Here is a 22,486-nt window from a genome sequence, read left to right on the forward strand (position 1 = left end):
TGTGGGTGCGCGGCGCTTCCCCGCCGCTGATTGGGAGCGGACGCGGGGCGGTGGCGCCCGGAAGTGACGCGTGTTGCTGCCGGGCGCCGCCGTACGAGCGGAGGCGAGCGAGGCTGCGGGTACCGCGGGCCGGGCCTCGCCGCGGCCTGCGCCACCCCCGCCCTCAGGTGAGCCCGGCCCTGCCCCACCGGAGCGGGCCCCCGCGGCCGAGCTACTCTGTCCGGCCCGGCTGGGTCCGCCTCGGTGTCGGTGGCATTTCCGCGGCGCCGCGCCGTGCGGTGGGAGCGGCCTCAAGTGCCGGGGGTGGGGTGGGGGGTGCCGCCCGCGGAAGATGTTGATAAACAGGAGCGGTGGCGGAAGGGTGTCCGCCCCGTCCCGGCAGTCCCGCAGCTGGTGGCGGCCTGGCGCGCAGGGCTACGGATCCCCGTCCCGCGGGTTCCCTCAGGCCGCCCGCGGAGGAGGCGGCAGGCAGGGAGAGGCGCCGCCGGGCTCTAAGCGCTGCGCTCCTCTGCAGGGCGCTCTGCCTCTGCCCGCGCCCCCGCCCCGCCGGGCGGGCTGGAGCTGAGCGCAACGGCGTGGAGAGCGTCCAGTGTCATAAACGAGACGCGTTGTGCTTGCGAATTCCTTCTTGCGCGTTTTCGGCATGCAGAAGGTGGGGGTTGGTGTTTAGGGCCAAAGTTAGCCCGGCTCGGGGCGGGTGCGCTTGAGGTTTTATGCTCTCCAGCGAGTAACAAAACTAGACGAGTCGCTTACTGGCTCCAGCCGATTTGTAGTGTAAATAAGGAGCTGGCGAGCGCTTAAATGCTACCTTGAAACAGAAACGTGCCTGGAGCTCTTCCTGCTGGTTTCACATAAAGAAAAGGCTGTGCTTTGCATCACTTACTGGGCATCGGCGCATACCACAGGTTTTAGAAGAGTAAATACCTTCAGTAAGCAGCTTGGGTAGCTACGTTTCTGGTTGGCCTTTTTATTTCCAGTAACTCCCTGCTGTTCAAGATAAGTTTTACAGACAGGCTGTGAAAAGGATCTGATAGTCCAAAGCCTGGGGGCAACCATCTGATTTGTGTTGTGAGCACGAATCGTTGGACTAGCATACGTTGTTCTTCGTTGTTCTTCGGGGCTGGTTAATGTTCCAGCTACTGATTTCTTGCTCAACAATAAAATAAATCCATGCAAATATGTGGTGTGGGCGAGCATTGCCGTGCAGGAGGCATGTGAGATACAGCAGTAGGCATCTCTACCGAGTTGGTACAAAAAAGTTTTACTTCTGTGGAATGACTTATCAGTAATTATTTATAACTGTTTTTACAGGTTTTGCATCTGAAGTGTAACCATACCCTTTTCCTTCCATTTGGTGTTACCTTGTGTTTTATGATTTCTGCATATACGACAAAAAAGTTATGAACTGAGTGCAAACACAAAAGGAAAAGAAAAATGTTTTAGCTGCTGAACAGCCCCCCCAACCCCTCCCCTCCCCCAATTTGTGCTATGAAGATGTTGTTATATGGAAAATGTTGTATGGAATCTTGCCTTTTGCAGATATGCTTAAAATACTTTCTTTTAGATATGGGGTTTTTTTCCAGTATAGGGTTGTAATAGGAGAGGGATGAGCTTACTTATCTTTTAATGGGAAGGAGGTTTCCTGTCCCTAGCTGTAAGCCTTCACTTCTCTGTCAGTGCTATTATGTTCTGTATTTAAATGTTGGCAACTCATTTTATTCTTTCAGATTAAGCACTTTGTAAGTAGGCTCACTGCAAATTAGATGTCAGTTAAGAAGCTGTAAAAATGATGAACTTCTTATTATTAAGATAAAAGAAGTGAGATCTTGAAGTTTGTGTAGTCGTTTAGCAAATCAAAATTAAATCAGCTTTTCAGTTCAGAAATTGGATGGTTGCAGTGTTCTCTGTAGAACAATAGTTATATTTCCTCGTGGTCCAGGATCCTGACACATTCATACCCTCCACCCTCTCACTGGTTTAATAACTCAGTCAGAATAAAGAACTGCAGAACTACTTCTCCAACACGTAGTGGTGGGCAGCACCACTTGAATTTTAATGGTACCGAAATTAGAGCAGGTATCACAGTGCCTTCGAGTGTCACGATGCAAACTAAAACTTTTTGGAAGAAGTGTTTGGGGGTTTTGTGGAGCTGTAGGTAGGAACGAGGATCCTTCTCTCTGCCCTTACTAGTGATGTCAGGGAGTGTGGGTAGCTGCCGGTGCTGTGAGGACATGGAAATGGTGATAGACACCAGGATGCTCCACCTGGGACTCGCTCCCTGGCTCACCTTTATTTATCTCTGTTTATTTTTATTTCAGTCGCTCTTCAGTTCTCTCAAATATCTGATGTAGAATCTTGTCATGTATTCAGTGCTTCAGATAATACGCATTTTACTCCAGAACAAAAAAAAAAAAAAGTGGTGGTGTTTGTTTTTTTTTTAAGTCAAAGATTAATACAGCATACGCTATTAATAAACATTTGATTGCCCTGGATTTAACTTGCATGAAAAAGCATAGCGCATAAGGATTGGAAAAGTAAATTGGAAAGTAATAAACCTAATTAAGAAAAAAGCAAAAATGGAAAAATATTTTTTAAATGTTATGTATGGCGTGCCTAAGTAACATGAGTAACGAAGCTGTTGAAATGAAGCCCTGAGTAATGCGTTAAAAATTCTGTTTGTCACAGATGGACCAGTCGTCTCCAACCTACATGCTTGCCAACGTAACCCACTTGCATTCTGAACAGCTTCTGCAAGGCTTGAACCTCCTTCGCCAACATCACGAGCTCTGTGACATTATCCTTAGAGTCGGCGATGTCAAGATCCATGCCCACAAAGTGGTGCTTGCCAGCATCAGTCCGTACTTCAAAGCCATGTTCACTGGGAACCTTTCTGAGAAGGAGAACTCGGAGGTGGAGTTCCAGTGCATTGACGAGGCAGCCCTGCAGGCCATCGTGGAGTATGCCTACACGGGAACTGTGTTTATCTCACAAGACACTGTAGAGTCGCTTCTTCCAGCTGCGAATCTTCTCCAGATCAAACTGGTAGTGAAGGAGTGTTGTGCGTTTCTTGAAAGCCAGCTTGATCCTGGCAATTGCATCGGGATTTCTCGTTTTGCAGAGACCTATGGCTGCCATGACCTCTACTTGGCTGCTAACAAGTACATTTGTCAAAACTTTGAAGATGTTTGTCAGACAGAAGAATTTTTTGAGCTTACGCATTCTGAATTGGATGAAATTGTTTCCAATGACTGCTTGAATGTCGTGACAGAAGAAACCGTTTTTTATGCACTAGAGTCCTGGATCAAATACGATGTGCAGGAGCGACAGAAGTACTTAGCCCAGCTGCTCCATTGCGTTCGGTTGCCGCTGCTGAGCGTTAAGTTTCTGACGAGGTTGTATGAAGCAAACCATCTCATTCGTGATGACCATACTTGCAAACATCTGCTGAATGAGGCCCTGAAATACCACTTCATGCCTGAACACAGACTTTCCCACCAGACCATGTTGATGACACGACCTCGCTGTGCTCCTAAAGTTCTTTGTGCCGTAGGAGGAAAAGCTGGATTGTTTGCATGTTTGGAAAGGTAAGTGATGGTAAAGTCGTTGTGGCACTTGAGTGGTGTGATGTCCACGCGTGTTTGTTATTGCTCTGGGTCAGGATTAAGACAATCGTTGAAGAGCTGTGCATTGCTGGACTGCAGTTAATGCTTTCCTTCATAAGAACTCTTGAGTAGATTTTTTTTTTTGAACAAGAGCTAGCACTGAATTCAAAATGCTTTTTGATTTCATGAGTAATCTTCAGTGTTACAGTCTTTGTACCAGCACAGCCATAAAATCTTATTCTTCTAATTCTGTTGATTGAGCATTTGGTTAATAAAAGTGGTTAATGAAAGTTTGTATGCTGCTACTTTATCCTTTCAGGTATTTTCATTTTACATAATTTTCCCTGATCTACTGTTATTCCAGACAATCAAATCATAAAATTTAACCTAATATATGAAAAATACGCTTCCCAAGAACTCAAAAGTTCTTGGAATTAAAATAGACTTAATCAGAGAAGAGCAAAGAGGTAATTCTTAGCAATGTCACATTCTTGATCTTAATGTAGTCATGACTTTACTGTCTCCTACTGAGCAGGTGTCCCTGTCTGTGCAGAAACAGGTAAGTGCCCATCTGTCTGTAACCGATTTTCAGAATGAACCTCCTCTTCAGTCACCAGAGTAGGTTGTTACATCCCTGAGGCCAGTCGCGTCAGCAAAAGGAATGTAGCAGAGAGCAGAATAGCTTTCTTCCCCATATTGGTATGGTTGGGTTTATTTTTAACGTTTATTACCATTTTCAGAAACGGCAGTTAAGCTGTGTGTGGGTCTGCAGATCTACGCGTACTTGTGCACACACAGGTCATGCTCTGACGTTGGGTGCACCCTTATCGATGCAGTAAATGTTTTCTGCGTTAAGGCAGACTACCCACAGTGGTTCTACAGCTGAATTCTGGGGCAATATTTGCTCTGAGACTTTCTTTTCTGTGGCAGTTCCATGCTTGCATACACATACATACACTTAAAAACCTGGAAAGATCTGTGTGTTCTTTTTCCCTGTGTGTAGAGATGTTGTCAGAGTTATTTGAGGTTAGCTTTCCTGATAATAGGGAGCGATAGTAAACTAAATGTTGGGACTGGGAATTCTTGGGTTTATAGATTTAAATAAAGGGGTTTTGTGCTTAATAAAAAAATGTCTTTGAGTGAGCAAAGGAGTCCTCTGATATTCTTCAGCTGTTTCTTTCACAGTTTCTTCAATGATTGTAACAGTATTACATACCAATGTAGTTTGGATTGTCTTGATTTTTTTTTTTTAATCAGAAATACTCTTTACTACTATTAACCATGTTTTAATGCATACAAAAATTTCCTTAATCTATTATTTATGTTAGTCTTTCCTAAACTGTTGTTTCAGTTCATACTTAAGTTTAAACAATTGCTCCTGGCACACACCAAAAAAAAGTCACAGATAGATTAAACAAATAATTCCTAATCCAATTAAAATTATGAGGTAGGAAACCTTAATTCCACTATTCTCGTTCTACTTTTCATTTGTACTTATAGGAAGGCCATTTTTTCACTTGGTTAGCCACTTAGAATATATTTAGTGGGGCTCTTTCCTAACTGGGCTGCTGCTGTCAAGAGCCAGTCTGGGGTTTCAGCAGTCCCTGCCTCTGGTTCTTTGTCAGTGGCTATCTGCTCTCCAGCGGCTTCCTTTTCTTATATATTTTTTGAACAGATCATATTTCCTGTGTCCTAGATATAAGTCATTTAAGTAATGTATTAACGAAACCATTTAGATAGACTCGACTTTTTACGTGATAGGCTGGAGTTACCATATTTTAACACTGAGTAGAATTAAAAGAAAATGCAAGTAAGCAGTATTTTGAAAACAGATTTTTTCAATTTAGTTTGTTCTACTTTGACATTTCCTTTAAATTATACAGCGCATGTCAAATATGTATTGTACTACTAATTGTACTTTGTAAATGTATGTTTTTACGTATATATAGGCATGTGCTTCCCCCTCTTTAATTCTCCTTCTCTCTCTCTCCTACCTCTGTGGTAGTTCTGACTTTTTTCTTTGGTTTGCCCTTGTCATCCCTTTGGTTTGTATTTTTAGCTTACCCCGATCGCAGTCTACATCCAAGAGCTACTGTGGTATCAGCACTGTATTGTCTTCTCTCGCATAATCCACAATGGTGCCCTGTCTTCTCCATAGTCTGCCTGGTTTGTGCTTTCAAAATTCATCATTTCAGGCCTCAGACTTGACGCTGTGGCTACTTGCTGTGTTGTTGCATCACACTGTACACTGTGGGTTTTAACTCTTTAGGACAGTACACAGCATTTGATTTTAGCTTACATTTGGGCTGTTGCAAGGAACAGCAAACATCAGATGGGACATATAAAATACTCTCAAAACTGTGTTCCTTGATGCTCATTTGCACGTCACAGAGCTTCAGAAGGTTAGGTTTACTCACATAATCTTTGTTTTTCTGTTTCAGCGTTGAAATGTATTTTCCCCAGAATGATTCCTGGATAGGCCTGGCACCTCTTAGCATTCCCCGCTATGAATTTGGAGTATGTGCCCTAGACCAGAAAATATATGTTGTAGGAGGGATCGCAACCCATGTGTGTCAAGGCATCAGTTACCGAAAGCATGAGAATTCAGTGGAGTGCTGGGACCCCGATAAGAACACTTGGACGTCTCTTGAAAGGATGTTTGAGAGCCGGAGTACTCTGGGAGTGGTAGTTCTGGCAGGAGAGCTCTACGCCTTAGGTGGCTATGATGGGCAGTCTTATTTACGAACTGTAGAGAAGTACATCCCCAAAGTGAAGGAATGGCAGCTGGTGGCCCCAATGAACAAAACCAGAAGTTGTTTTGCTGCAGCTGTCTTGGATGGAATGATATATGCCATCGGTGGCTACGGTCCTGCCCATATGAACAGGTATGTGCTTTTGATGTGTGTAGCTTGACATCATAAGCGGGAAGTCAGCAAAACTCATGGTTGAGCTTGTGTTTGGCAGACAATTAAAAATTATTCTGAGATAGATTGGTAATTCACAGTGGACCTCATTAATCCTTGTTCTGCAGTATCAGTCTGGTAATTCAGCTGGGAAATCTCTATATTAACTTATCTTTAGGTGTTCCAGCTCAGAGATGGTTTGTTTGGGTTTGGTTTTGTTTTTTTTAAATCTTTAAGAAGAGAAAACAGTAAGGATACAGATGCATATTACTAAGCGAGGTGGTGCGAGACACTTGACCTTGTAGACACCCAAGCTGGCTGACTCAGCAGATCACTGTTGTGTGGGCTTATTGCTCAGCCCCCAAGGTAGTGTCCTTGTGTCTGTGTCATGGTGCTGCTCCTCAGTTACTGAGCTCTCGGCAGGGGCTCGCTCAGCACCACGCCAGTGCTCTGTGAATCCTTGTACCTCAAGCCTGCAAAATATTAGGATGCGTGGTAACTTAATGTTTGAAACGCTGATTTGAAATGGATAGAATTGTTCGCATGCTTAATATACACAAAATAAATACACACCTCAGGTGGAATCTTAAAGTAGTCTTAATGATAATAATAAAGTTCAGGATGGTGGTTACTGGTCTGGCTCCTGGGTAGAAGTGGGCTTGCTTCAGACCCTGTGTTCACAAGAGGTTTCCTGGTACCAGCGTGCTCTTTAATTGTTCTGTTCCACATTGCTCGGTATGGATGGACGGGGGCATTTTGTTATGCAAAGAAATCATTTATACTCTTTTCTTCAAAAAATGGGAACACGTCAACTGTATGTCCCTCCAGGAAGCAAATTAATAAACTACAAGTCTAAATAGCTGAATAAAGAATGAAAATGAAGATCTTGCTTATAGGAAGGGATGCATTAATTGTTTAACAGTGTAGTATAACAACATTGCACTAGTCATTAATTGTACTTACATAAAAACGTATCAAGTATAAAAAGTAAAACAGTTTGTGAAGGAAGGGATTGGTTTCCAAATAGGAAAGTATAGCAATGTAGTTTTCATTTGGAAAATGCAAATGATTTTTTTAAATTGCTGAAATACAAAGCAGCAATAAGTTAAACTGTTTGGCGTGGTTGTGACTGGATTTTATGAAACTTAAAGTGATATTATTCTGATTTCTTATAGTTGAAATTATGAACTGTAATAGCAGTTGAAATACTTAATAGACAAGCCATCTCTAGAAGTTTTTTGGTGACTCTAGGATTTCTTCACATGGGAATTTGACTTGGAATAATTAAGCTGCACCGTTGTCCTGTGTGGTCACTCTTAGCACCATACCGTCTTTGTACCGTACAGAATTACCAGCTTTAGCGGGAGATGAAGCAAAGCAAAGTTGATAGCAGAGTAGATCATGGAGTTGTGGTGGGACCTCTGGGTGCTCGCAGCCTTGTTGCACAGCCCATAAAAAAGGGAGATGATCAGGCCCTTGCTCTAGCCAGAAGTGGTTCCCCGAAGTCAAACGCTCAGTGTGCACACAGGTCTTTGAAAGGTGAACTTGGTAACCTCCTTTCAGGAAACGTGGGACTTGTCACTGGAGTCGCAGGAAATGTCTTCAACAGGCTGGTACCTTTAAGAGGAAAGCTCTTAACACCGTTAAAACTCTGCAGCAGTCTCACTCCTTGTGCCACATCTCTCTCCCTCAGTCAGGAGGAATTGCCAGCGGCTCCTGTAGTCTTGCTGGAATCCGATATTTCATTATTTGCCTTTTAAAATTTAATTTACTTTCTATTGAATAATTTTGGGTTTATTGATTATTCAAAGGTGCGAGTAATATGCCATGCCATACAGTCGCTAGACTCGTACAAGCTCTAGCATTGAAAGAAAGCTCAGTGCTGTGTAATTAAGCACCTTTTCTCCGACTCTGTAGTGCTGCTCATTTTCTCTTCCCCTCTTTTCTGCCCCCTCATGCCACTGAAGCTACACTTTGGACAGGGAATGGCTACGTGCTGTGAGTGTATTAATGACTCTGACCATCTGTACAGCTCCAGTGATTAAAAAAAATAATTATGACGATGATATTTCATTTCCATTTTATCCTGAAGGCCTCTTCTATACTTAGTGTTTTGATCTACTGCTTTTCCTGAGGGATACACTCTCCGCATTTTTTTGCTCCGTCATTTTCAGGCAATCCTTAAGGACGTTTCTGATTTGATGTGTTACTCAAATAAATACACTTCAGGTCTTCATTGTGTTCAGTTTTTCATGATTCGCGTTTTTTTATAAATAGTAGCAGTCATCCTTGAAAGAGCTTTCAGTTCTGAGGCCAGCTTTGAAAAATCTTGCTTTGTTTCAATATGTACCCTGAAGATCCAGGGTAGTGGCGTGAGGACGTTGGAGAAGTGGCTGAACTGCAGTCACTGGCAGGATGAAATACCTTAAAACTGCTTTTTGGCAACACTCTGTGCAGAACCTCCAGGTGCTTTGAGTTTTCCAAGGGCACTGGGATGGGATTGGTGGTGGTAACACTGGCTGGAATTTCTTGTGCTAGGCAGTACACTGCAACCACATCACAGAATTTTCCATTGACAGAAGCGCTCTCTCTTTGTGTTGCATGATTCCTACGCGTGGTAATACTGGTTGGCAGAACTAGATGTGCCTCTGACAAATGCAGATTTCGTGTGGAGTGAAATTCAAATGCCACTGCAATCCAAGCCTCACAAGTTGTTTGTTTGCATTTGCAGCATGGAGCGTTACGATCCCAGTAAAAACTCCTGGGAGACAGTAGCTTCAATGGCTGATAAACGAATAAACTTTGGTGTCGGTGCCATGCTGGGCTTCATTTTTGTAGTAGGTGGACACAATGGTGTGTCTCACTTATCGAGCATTGAGAGATACGATCCTCATCAAAATCAGTGGACTGTGTGTCGACCCATGAAGGAACCCAGAACAGGTAGGGACGTACAAAACTCTCAGCAGTTAACTTGGATATCCTTTCAGATATAAACTGCCGTTTGACCCGAGAGAAGCTGCAGTAAAGCTGCGGTGACTTCTCTGCAGAGCATTGTACTTTGTCTGTGAATTGAACCAAAGGTCACTTAATCAGCTCTGTGAAAAAATGACTATTTATTTCTCTAATTTTTATTATAGTCTGGTTTATTTTTATTAATACTGGGCTGTAACAAAAATAATAGGAAGTAATATTTCTACTTTATCTTCTATTTTGTCATTAATTTTGAGTCAATTTCAGCAATTCTGTGGCTACTGTTCTATTGTATTTTAGTTTATGTTGCGGCTCAGTAGCGCGTCCTCTCTTCTGTCTCCCCGACAAGGAGCACTGGGACAGAAGAGCGTTACTTTGTCATAGGAAGGGGCGCGAGAAGAGCCAAAAAGGAGTGTAAGACCCAGAGAACAAGTCTTCATTTCCACCCATTTTCTTTAAAGACAACCCAAAGCAGGGGAGGCTGTGAGAACTTGTCTGTTCAGCCTTCAGGGTGTGGTGGGGGGGGTCCAGTTAGGACCAGAAATACTACTTGCTTCTAAACTTGGTGATCATGCAACTTTTTTTCCCCTCTTCTTTCCCAAAGGAGTTGGTGCAGCTGTAATTGACAATTACCTTTATGTAGTCGGAGGTCATTCAGGGTCGTCCTATCTGAACACTGTACAGAAGTACGATCCCATCTCGGATACCTGGCTGGACTCTGCTGGGATGATGTACTGTCGATGCAATTTTGGCTTGACTGCACTTTGATGAAAGGCAGGATGTATTTACGGACCTGATGCAAAGATGGAGCTTTGTCTGCTTGAAAATGAACCCTGCTGGTGGAGACCATAAGCTGCGTTTTCTGAAGTGAGAAAGTTGGAGGAAAGCGGTGCAGTTGGGATTGAAGTGATGAAGGATTGGTTCTCTTCTGGTAATTGGCCTTTGTTACTTTAGTGACATGGGCAGGAGGAATGGAAAGTTTATTACCAGCTGGGTTTAGGTAGCGTCCTGTTAATGGCAGTGAATTCTAGAGAGTACTGTACATGCCTGGGATATGATTAGAAATCTTACTGTATATCTAACCCTTTCACTTCCTAGAGCTTTTCTCTCTTCCTCCTGCCTACTATGAGACATGAAGTTTACTGTGCTTGGGGCGAGAGATGTGTGAATGTGGTGTGTGCCTGGACACTTTGCTGATTGTTGTCTGGTTGTGTCTTCATATTAAGAAAATGCCAGTGCTTCATAATTTTTTTTATGAACAGTAACTAAAGGGCTGCCTTGTTTCTGTATCTCAAGGTCTGTAAATAATAAATGCCATAGTATGTTGCCTGTACACTCTCCTTTGTTACCTGCTTACTGGTAGGAGGGCTGGGATGGTAATGAGTAACTCCTTAAAGACATTTACAAGGCATATTTCTTGCCTCTTAATGAAATTTTTGGATCTGCTGAAGAGAAATGACATTTTTAACTTTCCCGTATATTTTCTTTTTGTGGATAAATAAGTGCTAGGTTAAATGACTTAATCTTACTAATCTGCTGTGTGTTTTCAACTGTAATGCAAGGAAAAATGACAGCAGTAATGCATTGGAAGATGCCACAGCAGCATTCATAGCAAAATGTAAAATATACTCAAAAATGAATCCATCCCATCCTTCTCCCAAGCGCACTTGTGTCCGTATAACTTCCTTTTTTAAAAGAATGTATGATTGCTTTCTCAGAGTGTTCAGATACAAAAATGGTGCTAAATGTAGGACTTAACGATAAGGCTGTTACTGATTTTAGTGCAGTATGCATAAAGCATGATTGTTTTGTTCTAGTGGTTTTTTGTTTGCTTGATACATTCGTGCCTACGAAAACTGTCAAGAATAACACGATGTACTGAATGAGCTCTACGTTTGTTACTTTTTTTTCCCCAGAAGATCTGTGTTTATTGTTCCTATTCTCACAAATACCTAAATAGGGATTGAACAGTGAGATCCTGCCTCGGGTTCTTCAGACAGTCTTGCCTTTAACACGAGTTGCAATGAATGAAAAGCGCGGGGCGGAGTTGCTCACCCCGAGTGCGTCTCCTGCGTAACAGAGTACTGACAGTCGGTTCCTCTGACTGACCGGAATCTCAAGAGAGATAATTTTGTGATAGCCCTAAACTTAGTGAAAATTTGGGCAGATAATAGAAAGTGATGCTATGGGTTATAGCCATTATTTAAAATAGATGACTGAATAAATATGAATTTTAGCTAATTTAGAATGTTTTGGTTTGTCTTCTGATTTTAACTAGGAATCATGGTTATCTTGAATTTCTGTTTCGATGTCTGTACGTGTATTGCCAGGCCTGGTACTGAAGAATTTTTCTGCCTCTAGAGTTATTTTCCCTTTGTTTTAACGTGTTAAATTAATGTTTGTTTCCCCTTGTTTTTCAAGCCCATATAGTATTATTTTTTGAAGGTGCAATAATATTTGAAATAGTTGCTTTAAAAGCCATTTCTTTCTAAGTATGCTAAGTGGAGGTTGCTGAGCGTACTTGATTTATTCTAAGTTCCTGCAAAGCTCATTGCAGCCAGGCAAGCAGTGGTGGTTCTTGTTCTTCCATACGCTAACGTTCAGATCTGATACAGTCAAGGAGACGAGGGTGTTCTCACCATCAAACGTTCTTCACAGATAACAGGCGTTTGCACAGATGATAAAATCCTGCACGTATTCTTCAAAGTTGATGGAATTAAGCAGGATTTTAAAAGCAAATAAAATTAACAATTTCAGAGTTTTCAATGCAGTTTATTTGACCCACTAAGGATTCTAGTTATATAGCAATAATAGCCTAATTTAATTATTATTCCAGTGAATCTGTCGCTAGGACGCGAGTAGCTCCGTGGTTGTATGCTGCGTGTTTGTGTGTGGGGAGGAGAAGGACGGGGAGCAGGTTTGGGGGCTGAGGGAGCTGTTCCAGCCTGTGGCATGGATTGCCTTCTCCTCCTGTTCAGGTAAATGCACGTGTGCTGGTTTACTTTTCAGTTGGTTTCACAGATGCTGTTGATTATCATATTTTCCAATATATACCTGAGATAAAGATGCTTAACAAACTTAAACAAACAAACAAAAATTCCGTACTTAAGTTTATGCCTTTTATTGATAGGAGACTTTCCATGCATTCAGTATATACCATAACTTTTGGAGTTTAACTGCAGTCTCCATGAATGAAGATGCTCATATACGTGTTCTGGTCGGAAGTATTAGTAAACACTCTTTTCAATTAGTACAAGGTGGTGCAAGGTATAGGAGTAGTTTTGACTTCATCAGAACAAACCCCCCGTAGGTCGGGGTGATATGGATGGTTATTCACTGTTTACATAAACATCTTTCGTTTATGGAAGTCAAAGCACTTGGAATTGCAAAAAGTTTTACTCCCTTTCCCTAGGCAGTGGCAATGTTAAATTAGGTCACAGAGATGGACCCCATGTTGTGTAATGTGGTATTCCTAAATTTCAGAGAGCAGCATAAACAATTTTTAGCATGCGGGCTTGGTATGAAGAATGGGAAAAATACCCAATGAAATAAACTGCTGTTACGCAATGAACCGTTTAGCTAGAAACGGATCAAAGAGCATCCCAACCTAGGGACCCTGTCACTTGAAATGATGCTGTCTTCATTTTCCGTTCCTGTTCACTGAAGTGCTTGGTCACAGGAAGATCAGACACAGCAGTCCGCTGGAATCTGCATTTAAAGAACAGCACTCTCATTGTAATGTCTGTCTTGGAGTTTAAAAATTAAGGACCTTCAAATAAGATGTCATACAACTCTAAATTATCATCCAGTTCTCTTTCCTAATCACTCAAGATTATCTGTAAAGCACTTTAAAATGGGTATGAGGTTATACATGTACATACAGTTCCTGAATTTCTGCTTTTTTTTTAAGATACTCATCTGTAAGCTTCTTGACAGTCTCTCCGACGAGGAATGCTTTTCTCTCAGAAAGCCTAGTGGGAACCTAGAGGGGCGACTGTGCCCAGTACGCGTTAGAAACAGATGACTTTTTCTGGGAGACAGCGTGTTGCTTTTGTGAATTTGCCATCTGTAAGTCCCCATTCACGATATGAAACAATGCAAAACGTCCAAGCTTGCCTTAAATTCTTGATATTTAACTGAAACGCAAAGAACTGGATGATAATTCCTATTTTTTTGCCTTACGCGCTGTGCTGTATTTTAAACCCAAGAAAAACTATAATTTTTAGCAGGATTTAATAATTGTACAGAGAATACCAAATTGTACTCGGACTTGACCGGAGTGCTTTGGTTGGGAGTATAAAATTATATATTTAGTTTTGTGTACGTAGAGTGGTTTTATGTGTACATCTTTTTTAGCAGCAATGTTCTGGTTTTGTTCCTGTTGACAAAAGTGGCCTTTGAGTTCAACAGGGAAATAACTGTAACCTGCATTCTGGGTCTTCAGTAGCGTTCTCAATGTGTGTGCTCTTGTGGTAACGCTCTGTAAGTATTGTTGTAACTATTTCATTGAATGTGAAACGATTTAGTAAATAAACCTGGGGAAAAACTTATTTTTACACTTTGGATGGCGAATGTAAATACGCTGTAGCTTTCGTCTTCTAACGCAGCTCTGAGTTGTTACTCAGAGGCGGCCGTACCTCAACCCTGTAGGGTAACGGCCAGAACCGGGGGAGCTGGAGCAGGAGGATGCTCCCCCTTCATGGGGAGGGGGAAGACCCTGAGCCCAGCCACCGTCTGACTGGGCTTCGCCCCATGGGAATTAGGAGCTGCCGCGGAAGAGGATTTTAGTTTGTGCTTTGCTGTTTTCCATCCGTCCCTGTAGCCGTGGCTCGTCTCCCTGATGAATCAGTAACCACGGAAGGAACACAAACCCGCTCTAGAAGCTCCCGTACAAGCTGTTCCCTCCTGGTGAAGACCCAGCAGCACTGAGTGACTGCAGAAACATCATCTGTCCCGGGCCAAAGGCTGCAGCTAAGTAATTGTACTGCTAGCTCTTCGCATTTGGGGTTTAGGTGGTGGTTTCACTTCGGGCGATGGTTTACGTGAAGTAACAACAGGCACCACTCACTCTCCGATAGTGAAACGGAAATTTAAGACTTGGCAGTTGTGTGGTGAAATTATTTTTTTGCTGGCTTCCACTAAATACAGACTGAAATGGTTCATTTTTTTACATAGCTAAGAGAAGGGATTACTGTGCTGAACTCGCTTTCCTGCCTGAGACCTGAATACAGCTTCTGGTCACTGCTGTAGGAGGTGTCGTTCACCGCTGGTACTCACAGGTACTCATCAATACTGTCCATAAAATGTGTGTAATCATGTAATCTGTGAACTCAACAGCAAACACTGACTTTTTATACTCGTAGTCGTGCTGAAACTGGCATAAAAGGAAAATACTCAAGCTCCCACCCGCCCGGAGCCTCAGATTTGGGCCATTTTCGGCCCCAGCTTCTCGCCAGGTCTGTCCCCTCCATCGCTCTGGGCAGCTGCGCAGTGACGCGGGTGTGCGGGCGGCAGCCGGGGGGTGGAGGGAGGTGAGGAGCTGCAACGGAGCAGGAACAGCACTAATCCAGTGTATGGATCAGGCCAGACCAAGTCCGCTATGCCACGTAACTTCTGTTATTCCTCCTCCCCAAGAAAAACACTTTCTCTTAGCTTGAGGAGTCACATCGATACCTGTTCTGGTGGCGGTGTCCTTGGGAAGGCTAACGATGGCCGAGCAGGAGCCTACTGCGGTCCTCGCTCCCCAGCCCCGCTGTCTGCCGCATCCCTGGCACCGCATCCCTCGTGCCACCCGTCCTTCCCCCAGGCTGTTTCAGCACCTGTGGGCAAAGTACCATTTTGATTTGCATAGATTGTTCTGATGAGGTGCTCTCACACCACGGAGTTCTTGGCATTTTCTTATTTTATTGTAAATTACCGTTTCAACTAACTTGCCGAGTTTACGCTGTAATCCCCTGCCTCGTGCTCGTGACCTGTACGAGCGCAGACAGCCTTCATGGGGCACGCTGCGCTGGCCGATGGCGAACCCCTGCCCATCTCATCCTTGGTCCGTGTGACGTAGCCCTGCCAGTTATCGCGACGCCACGCGGGAGGCAGCAGCCCGTCTTGCTGCCTCCTCCCCTTAGCTGACACGCTCCGGGGCGAGGATGCGGTACGGCCGGTGACCGAAGGGAAGGCAGGGGCTGGGGGAAGGTGAGGGGAAAAGGGAAGTGCTCCAGTTTCAGCACTTAGTATTTCAGAACAGGTAGAACGGCGTTACCCAGATGGGAAACAGCCTTTGCCCTTCGGTTCTCTACGGCAGAGAACGAACGTGTCTTTCCCCCCCGCCCGAGGCATACAGCAGGTTGCGTTCTTAGGTGGTGCTATTAGAAATTCAAGTCCTGTGAATTTTGAAGTAGAAAAATGATATTGCTTTCAGTGATGTTACTTGAGAGTTAGAGTTAAGCGCACGCTTGAGTGCTTTATTTAATTGGAGTCAAAATTCGAATAGCAATAGCTCTGAGCTGCAAATTTGGGTTCGTATTTTAGTCCTAACACCTCCAGGCTGCAGAGCAGTTGTTCAGCCCCTCATGAACGTTAGGATGCAGCAGGTATTTCATTCTGACGTGGACCTGGATTTGCCTTGCAGAATCCCTCCACGCTTGTTGAACAATGCAGAACGCAGAGATCCCATTCTGCATTACTAACAGGTAAATTTTGTGTATGCAAAACTAAATGCAATGGCTGTACCTATCAACTGCACTGCTACTGCAGGCAGCATGGGGACTGTGAAGAAACAATGAAGTCCTATCAAGTCCCTCTCCCCATCTCCAAAGGGCTGCAGCATGCTCTCCTTGCCATCAGCAGCAGATTGCCAAGGAACGTGCCAGTGCGGGGGTGAAGCTGCCCGTGAGCGGGTGCCCCAGTGGGACTTGATGGAACAGGTTGATTCCCAGGGTGTGAGCGGAGCAGGGAGGAGCCCCATCTCATCCAAGGCTGAGAGCGTTGGGGTTGTTCAGCCTGGAGAAGAGAAGGCTGTGGGGAGACCTTCGAGCCCCTTCCAGTCCCTGCAGGGGCTCCAGGAAAGCTGGAGAGGGGCTGGTGACAAGGGCAGGGAGTGACAGGCCAAGGGGAATGGCCTGAAGCTGCAGGAGGGGAGATGGAGATGAGATGTGAGGCAGAAATCCTTCCCTGTGAGGGTGCTGAGGCCCTGGCACAGGTTGCCCAGAGAAGCTGTGGCTGCCCCTGGCTCCCTGGCAGTGTTCAAGGCCAGGTTGGATGGGGCTTTGGGCAAGCTGGGCTAGTGGAGGGTGTCCCTGCCCATGGCAGGGGTGGCACTGGGTGGGCTGGGAGGTCCCTTCCCACCCAAACCAGGCTGGGATTCTGTGATCCTACAACCACTGCCAATGCACGAGCTGAGGGAAGAGGCTTCCACGAGCCGAGAGAAGGAGAGGCAGCCTCAGAGCCTGGAAAGAGAGGGGACACTGATGTGGGGGAGCACCAGCACCGTTTGGGGGGGGTGACTTCAAGCAAAACACAACTGGACTGTTGAGTTTTGCACAAATGGGAAACATCACCTTGGCTGCCCTTTGAGAAAAGCTGCATATTTGTGACCTTTCCTGCAAACAGCCCTGGTCCATCCCGGCTGCGGGTCACCCGAGTCAGGAGAGAGGGGGGAGCTGCAGGACGCTGCTCCCAGCTGCCCGGATCGCCAGCACGGTGGGACAGCAGGACCCGGGGCAGGGTGGAAGGGGCTGGGGAGAGCTGCTTGGCCACCGTCCCTCGGGGCACCACACAGCCCTGAACAGGAACCCAGCCCAGCCTATTGCCCTGCTATCATCATGATAAACCACTTTTTTTCAGCTTCCAATTAAAAATCTTTCAGTAACATGGAGCCACGTTTGGATTGACTGTTTGTGTGGGGTTTTGTTGTAGAGAAAGGAACGAGGAGGCATAGCTCAGCCCCCCCAAACCCCCCTGTGCCTGGGCTGCACGGCGAAACACCGTCTGTCCACGTGTGCTTCCAGGAGCAAGGAGCTCGGCTGTGCCTGCTCCCCTCCTGCTGGGTGCTGGCACCCCAAATCACAGCATCCTGGAAGGTGCTCAGGACCTCGATGGTCTGACCTTAGGGGATGCTTGTGGACCCCACAGACCCATCCTGTCACCCGTGCTGGCACCAGCACCCTAAAGGCACAACGTATTTTGTCTCCTTCAGGGAAAGCATTTGAGGATGTGAATAAAAGGGTTGAAAGCCTTTCTCCAACCGCCCCAGCCTCTGCCTGCACCGGTGAATAAACCACTGCAGGGTCTGCTCTTGTTTTACTAACGGAGTAGTGCACTGCGTGTGTCTGACCCTGTGCTCTGAGCATCACCTCTTTGGCACGTGGGTTACAAAACACAAAAACTCCCCCAAATCTTTAATCTGAACGGCATTTTAAAGCAGGGAAGCTGTACGCAGCACGGTCTCCTTGCCTACGCAAGCAGCCAGCATCCTTTTACATCAGTTTGTGATGCGGCAGCCCTCAAAGTAATTTTTTTAAATGAAGCTTGCTGCCGTCTCTTCTCAGTTGCAGACGCCAGGCCTGAGCCAAAGCAGGGGAATCGCCCGGCTGATGCACAAATCAAGCAGGCAAACGCTGCTGGAAGTCAGCACCGAACGAAACAGCGTGGAAATAACGCAGCACCAGGCGCGAGCCCTCCTGCAAGCAGAGGAGGCCGAGCGGAGCTGAACGCGGCCTCCTGAGCACAGATGCGGCTCTGCTGCCTTGTCCGGGCAGCCGCTGCCTGTTTTCCAGCCACAGCAATGAGCCGGGGCCGCAGGAGCGATTTGAAGGTAAGAGCCAGGCCGCGGGTGGGAGCGAAGCCTCAGAGCAGGTAACAATCCACAACTTGCCTGCAACCGTTTCTGCGCAGTTCTGCCCCAAAACAGATGCTGCGGCTGGAGGGAAAGGTAGTAAAGGCTCCTGGCAGCAGCCGCTTCCAGCTGGGACTTGGCTGCCCCTCGCTGCCTGCCCTGCCCGTGGGAGTAACGCACGCGCACACGCACTGCATGCCCTGCGAGCTGCGAGAAGATGTCTCGGTACGCGACAAGACCAAAGCAAGAGGTGCCCAGTGCTGCTGCTGGTGGCGGGGAGCGTTCTGCCTCGGTTGGTGCCCTCCGGCAGGCAGGGAGCGGGCAGGCAGCGGGTCCCTGCCCTCCCGGCTGTCAGGGTGCTCTGTCCTACAGCAGGAGCCTGGGAGGAGAGAAATCCCTGCGGCTGTCCGCGCTGGAGCCAACTGCTTCCTGCTCTGCGCGGTGTTCGTGGAGCGAGAGAGCAGATCCCTGGTCCGAGCGGGGGACAGCTCGGTGCGGGGCTGCAGGGCCCCCGCAGGTGTCCCCAGAGGGAGGGGGTGCCTGCCCGGGGCTGCAAACCCCCCACCGCCTCGCCACGCTCTGCGTGCCACCCACGGGCCTTAAAGCGTGGAAGCAGCTGAGCTGCAGCTTCATTTTTTCCCCAATTTTTCTTTAAAGGTTGGAGAAGGCTGCACCTCCTCTGTCAGGCTGCTTTTCCTCCAGGGAGCCGTGCCCACCAGCGCTGTGAAGCCGGCCCGGCTGGGTACAGCGGGGAGTTGGGTTTCTCCATCCCGCTTGTTCCTGCTCGCCAGCCTCGGTCTTCCTCTCCTACCCTCCGCTCTCAGCCCTTCCTCCTGCGGGCTTTTTAATATTGATGCCGCCTAAAAAGTAGCAGGAGCGGTGGAAAACACATTTGATGTTATGCAATTTGTGTTTTACGCCTTGCAGAGTGTTATCATCTGCTGAATTTTAAAATCAAGCTCCCCGCAGTCGGTCTGTGCCTCCCCGCAGAAAGCCGTCATATCGCCGATGACATTATCCACCCTGCTGCCAGGCTGCCCCCGGCACCGGCTGCCCCGCGCCTGCCAGGATGGCACGCCGTGCCGCACACGGTGCCGGTGCCCGGTGCCGCTGCTGGGCCCTCCTCCCGGGTCCGACAGCGTTTGCACAGAGAAAGGCTTTCATGCTTCAAACAGCAAAGGTTGGGGTTTCCCAGAAGACAAGCTAGCGCGTTTTTTAAAGCAGGGAAAGGTTAAAATGAGGAGGCAAACCAAACCAGGAATAAGGGCTGGTTGCAGACACGTCCGTCCATGGGGGACACGTGCTGCCCACGCCGTGCAGGACTGTGGGTCCCGGGAGAGATGCTGGTGGCAGAGGATGCCCAGGCAGAGCCAGGCTCTTTGGGGAGACCCCGTTCACTCGGCTTCAGCTTCCCGGAGAGCTGCAAACCTGCTACGGCTTCGTGGCACAGCTACAGCGGCCGCAGGGACTGCGTTATCTTACAGTCACCCACAACAGACTGAAAAAGACAGTAATACTGGTTACAATTACAACGTGAAACACAGAAACAGCCAGCAGCGAGTGCTGGATGCTGACCTTTGAGTCAGTTTAAGTCTTTTTTTATAAATGAAAATGCCTTTGCATGCCAGCCCAGGCGGGATGCACAGGGTGGGGTGGGAGCTGGGCTGGTGAGCGTGCCCGCAGCCCTGCTGCCGCACAGCAATGCCAGGGAGCAGCAGCAAAAATCTGTGCCAGCGCTTCCCCCGTCAGCCACTGCTGCTCGCTCGCTGGTCACGGCTCCCATCACCTCCTTCCTCCTCCTTGTTTAACCAGCTGCCTTCCCTGCCTTCGCTAACAAACTGCCATGCAATTTCCTTCTTGACGTGATTGAAATGATTGAAATGATTGAAATGATTCTTGAATGACTGAAATGAAATCTTGAAATGATTTCAGCACAACAGAAACAATACGTACCTGTCAAGAACAGACATAGCCTGTTATTTTGGAAGTTTTTTGACTTCAAAAGGGGTAAACTTGAAAATGCTGAGAGCAAGAAGTATGCATTTAAAGTCTGATCACCACGCGCTGGATAATTCGGATTCAGGACAGTGGCAGCTGGACCTTGCTGTGAAGCAGCAGTAGCTCCTTCACTGAATTATGTTTTCTAATAGGGGTTACCGGCACTGGAAATACTCCTTCCTCAGAAGCCGGGGGGATTTCCGAATGATTCCTGCTTTCCAGGACCTGGATGGACTGGATTTATTTTGAGACTAGTTCCCTTCCAAATTTTGCTGCAATTAAAATCAGCGCTGAGTGCCGTGGTGTGAGGTTTGGCATGGCAGGGAGCCGGTGGGTGCTCCCAGTGCAGGGTGGCCTGGGGGGGGGATGTTTGTTTTGGAGCAGCAGACACTCAGGCTGTGCTGAGCATGGTCAGGCTGGGTTAACCGGGGGGACTGGGGGGTGCTGAGCACAGTTGTATGGTTAAAAATTGCACCTGAAGCTTCAGGCATCCCTCCCTGTCTGTCTCAGGGATGAACAGATGGATGTATTTCCCTAAATACCCTAAATAAAAAGTTAATGTCTTCAAATTACTAATATGTATATTGCCTGGAAAAATATAATGAGGTAAAGCATTTATTTTCCTCTGCTCCCAGCCCAGATAAATGTTTGAGTCACCAGGGGATGCTGAAGGCCCCGGTCCGTCAGCACACGAGGGCTTGCAAACACCCCGCGTTTCGGCCCGGGGTGGGTGGCTCTGGCGTGCCCAGGGCATGGTGAGAGAAGAGGTGGAGGGACACTATTTTATACTCATGTTTATACTTTTTATAGTTTTATATTCTCAGACAAGCACCCAACCTTCCCCCCGAGCTTCAAGCTCTGCTTCGCTGCACGAAGGGTGCTCCAACAGATGCTGCTTCGCTGCAGGAAGGGTGTTCCAAAAGATGCTGCTTCGCTGCAGGAAGGGTGTTCCAAAAGATGCTGCTTCGCTGCGGGAAGGGTGTTCCAAAAGATGCTGCTTCGCTGCGGGAAGGGTGCTCCAACAGATGCTGCTTTCCTGCACGAAGGGTGCTCCAACAGATGCTGCTTCGCTGCAGGAAGGGTGCTCCAACAGATGCTGCTTCGCTGCAGGAAGGGTGCTCCAAAAGATGCTGCTTTGCTGCAGGAAGGGTGTTCCAAAAGATGCTGCTTCGCTGCAGGAAGGGTGTTCCAAAAGATGCTGCTTTGCTGCAGGAAGGGTGCTGCGAGAATGCCGGGGCTGCGGCTGCGCTGGAGGCACTGCCGAAGGGAACGGCCCCAGGGCCCCCGGGGGGGCGGTTTGGGGGCGAGAAGGGGAGTTCAGCTCCTCCCTCCCCAGGAGAAGGGATTGGGGCAGAGCCTGGGGCTGCCCTCCCGCCTCCACAACCGGTTGGTGCTGCGGCAGGGCCACCAGGGCTGGCGGCCCCCGGCCCCGCGCAGGGCCGGTACCGCACCCCGGCATGGGGCCGGTACCGCACCCCGGCATGGGGCCGGTACCGCACCCCGGCATGGGGCCGGTACCGCACCCCGGCATGGGGCCGGTGCGGAGCGGGGCGCGGCCGGGGCGCTCCAGCGGTGCGTGGCTCTTCCCCTCGGCTTCAGTTCTTTGTGTTTAGAAAGAGTGGAGAAAAGGAGGCTGTTTCCCCGAGGAACGGACTTTCAAAGGCTGTTTTCAGGAAAATGAAAAGCTTTTTTTTTTTTTTTTTTAATTGCGAGCTCTGTAGCCGAGCGGCGGCGGGAGCAGAAAGCTGCAGTGGAGCTGGGCCGTCACTGGATGTCACTGTTGATTCACGCAGGGACTGGCACGGGTAGGGGGGGGTCTCGGCCTCCCCACGCACCCCGGCACCCCCCGCTGCACCCAGCCGAGCTCCCCCTGCCCGGGGGCGGCCGGCGGGAGGGTTCAATAAAACCGAGCAACCCGCCCTCGCTGCGCGATGCTCTTCTGAGGCCGCGGACGGACGTCGGGGTGTCCCTGCCATCTCAGGCACCGCGCTGCCGGCGCTTGCCAGGGGCTCCCGGGGGTCCAGGGGTGAGCCCTGCACGTGCGTTGTGTCCCCTCTCAGTGCTGCGGGGCTCCCCCGTCACCTCCACCCTCGGCCACCGCTTCCCCTGGCAGCTCTGGCCTCGTCGCGAGGACGCTGGTCCCCCTGGGACCCCCCAACCAGGGCTGCTGCTCCCCATCC

General features: G+C 47.7%; 1 protein-coding gene across 3 annotated transcripts; it reads left to right on the forward strand.

Moving 5' to 3' along the window:
- Positions 1–33: 33 nt before the first annotated feature.
- On the forward strand, positions 34–14,030 carry KLHL28 (kelch like family member 28). 3 transcript variants are annotated; one of them, XR_008577518.1, is made up of 6 exons: positions 36–167; positions 2,686–3,584; positions 6,044–6,487; positions 9,237–9,445; positions 10,080–10,406; positions 13,386–14,030. XR_008577518.1 is itself a non-coding variant. In XM_054828989.1 (5 exons), exons 2-5 carry the CDS (start codon positions 2,686–2,688, stop codon positions 10,241–10,243), a joined length of 1,716 nt encoding a protein of 571 aa, XP_054684964.1. In that variant the 5' UTR covers positions 36–167; the 3' UTR covers positions 10,244–14,030. The 3 variants fall into 3 exon arrangements, 2 of the variants coding, with proteins under 2 accessions (XP_054684965.1, XP_054684964.1); XM_054828989.1 differs by having other exon boundaries at positions 10,080–14,030; XM_054828990.1 differs by lacking the exons at positions 9,237–9,445; positions 10,080–10,406 and having other exon boundaries at positions 34–167.
- The last annotated feature ends 8,456 nt before the right edge of the window (positions 14,031–22,486 follow it).

The sequence above is a fragment of the Grus americana genome, chromosome 5 (assembly GCF_028858705.1).
Source record: "Grus americana isolate bGruAme1 chromosome 5, bGruAme1.mat, whole genome shotgun sequence".
Lineage (NCBI taxonomy): Eukaryota > Metazoa > Chordata > Aves > Gruiformes > Gruidae > Grus > Grus americana.

Excerpts from the sequence above, each read along its gene's own strand:
- KLHL28 (XM_054828989.1), top strand. The coding sequence starts at position 2,686 with ATGGACCAGTCGTCTCCAACCTACATGCTTGCCAACGTAACCCACTTG. Across the intron at positions 3,585-6,043 it reads TTGTTTGCATGTTTGGAAAG|CGTTGAAATGTATTTTCCCC; the intron begins GTAAGTGATGGT and ends TTTCTGTTTCAG. Across the intron at positions 6,488-9,236 it reads GGTCCTGCCCATATGAACAG|CATGGAGCGTTACGATCCCA; the intron begins GTATGTGCTTTT and ends TTGCATTTGCAG.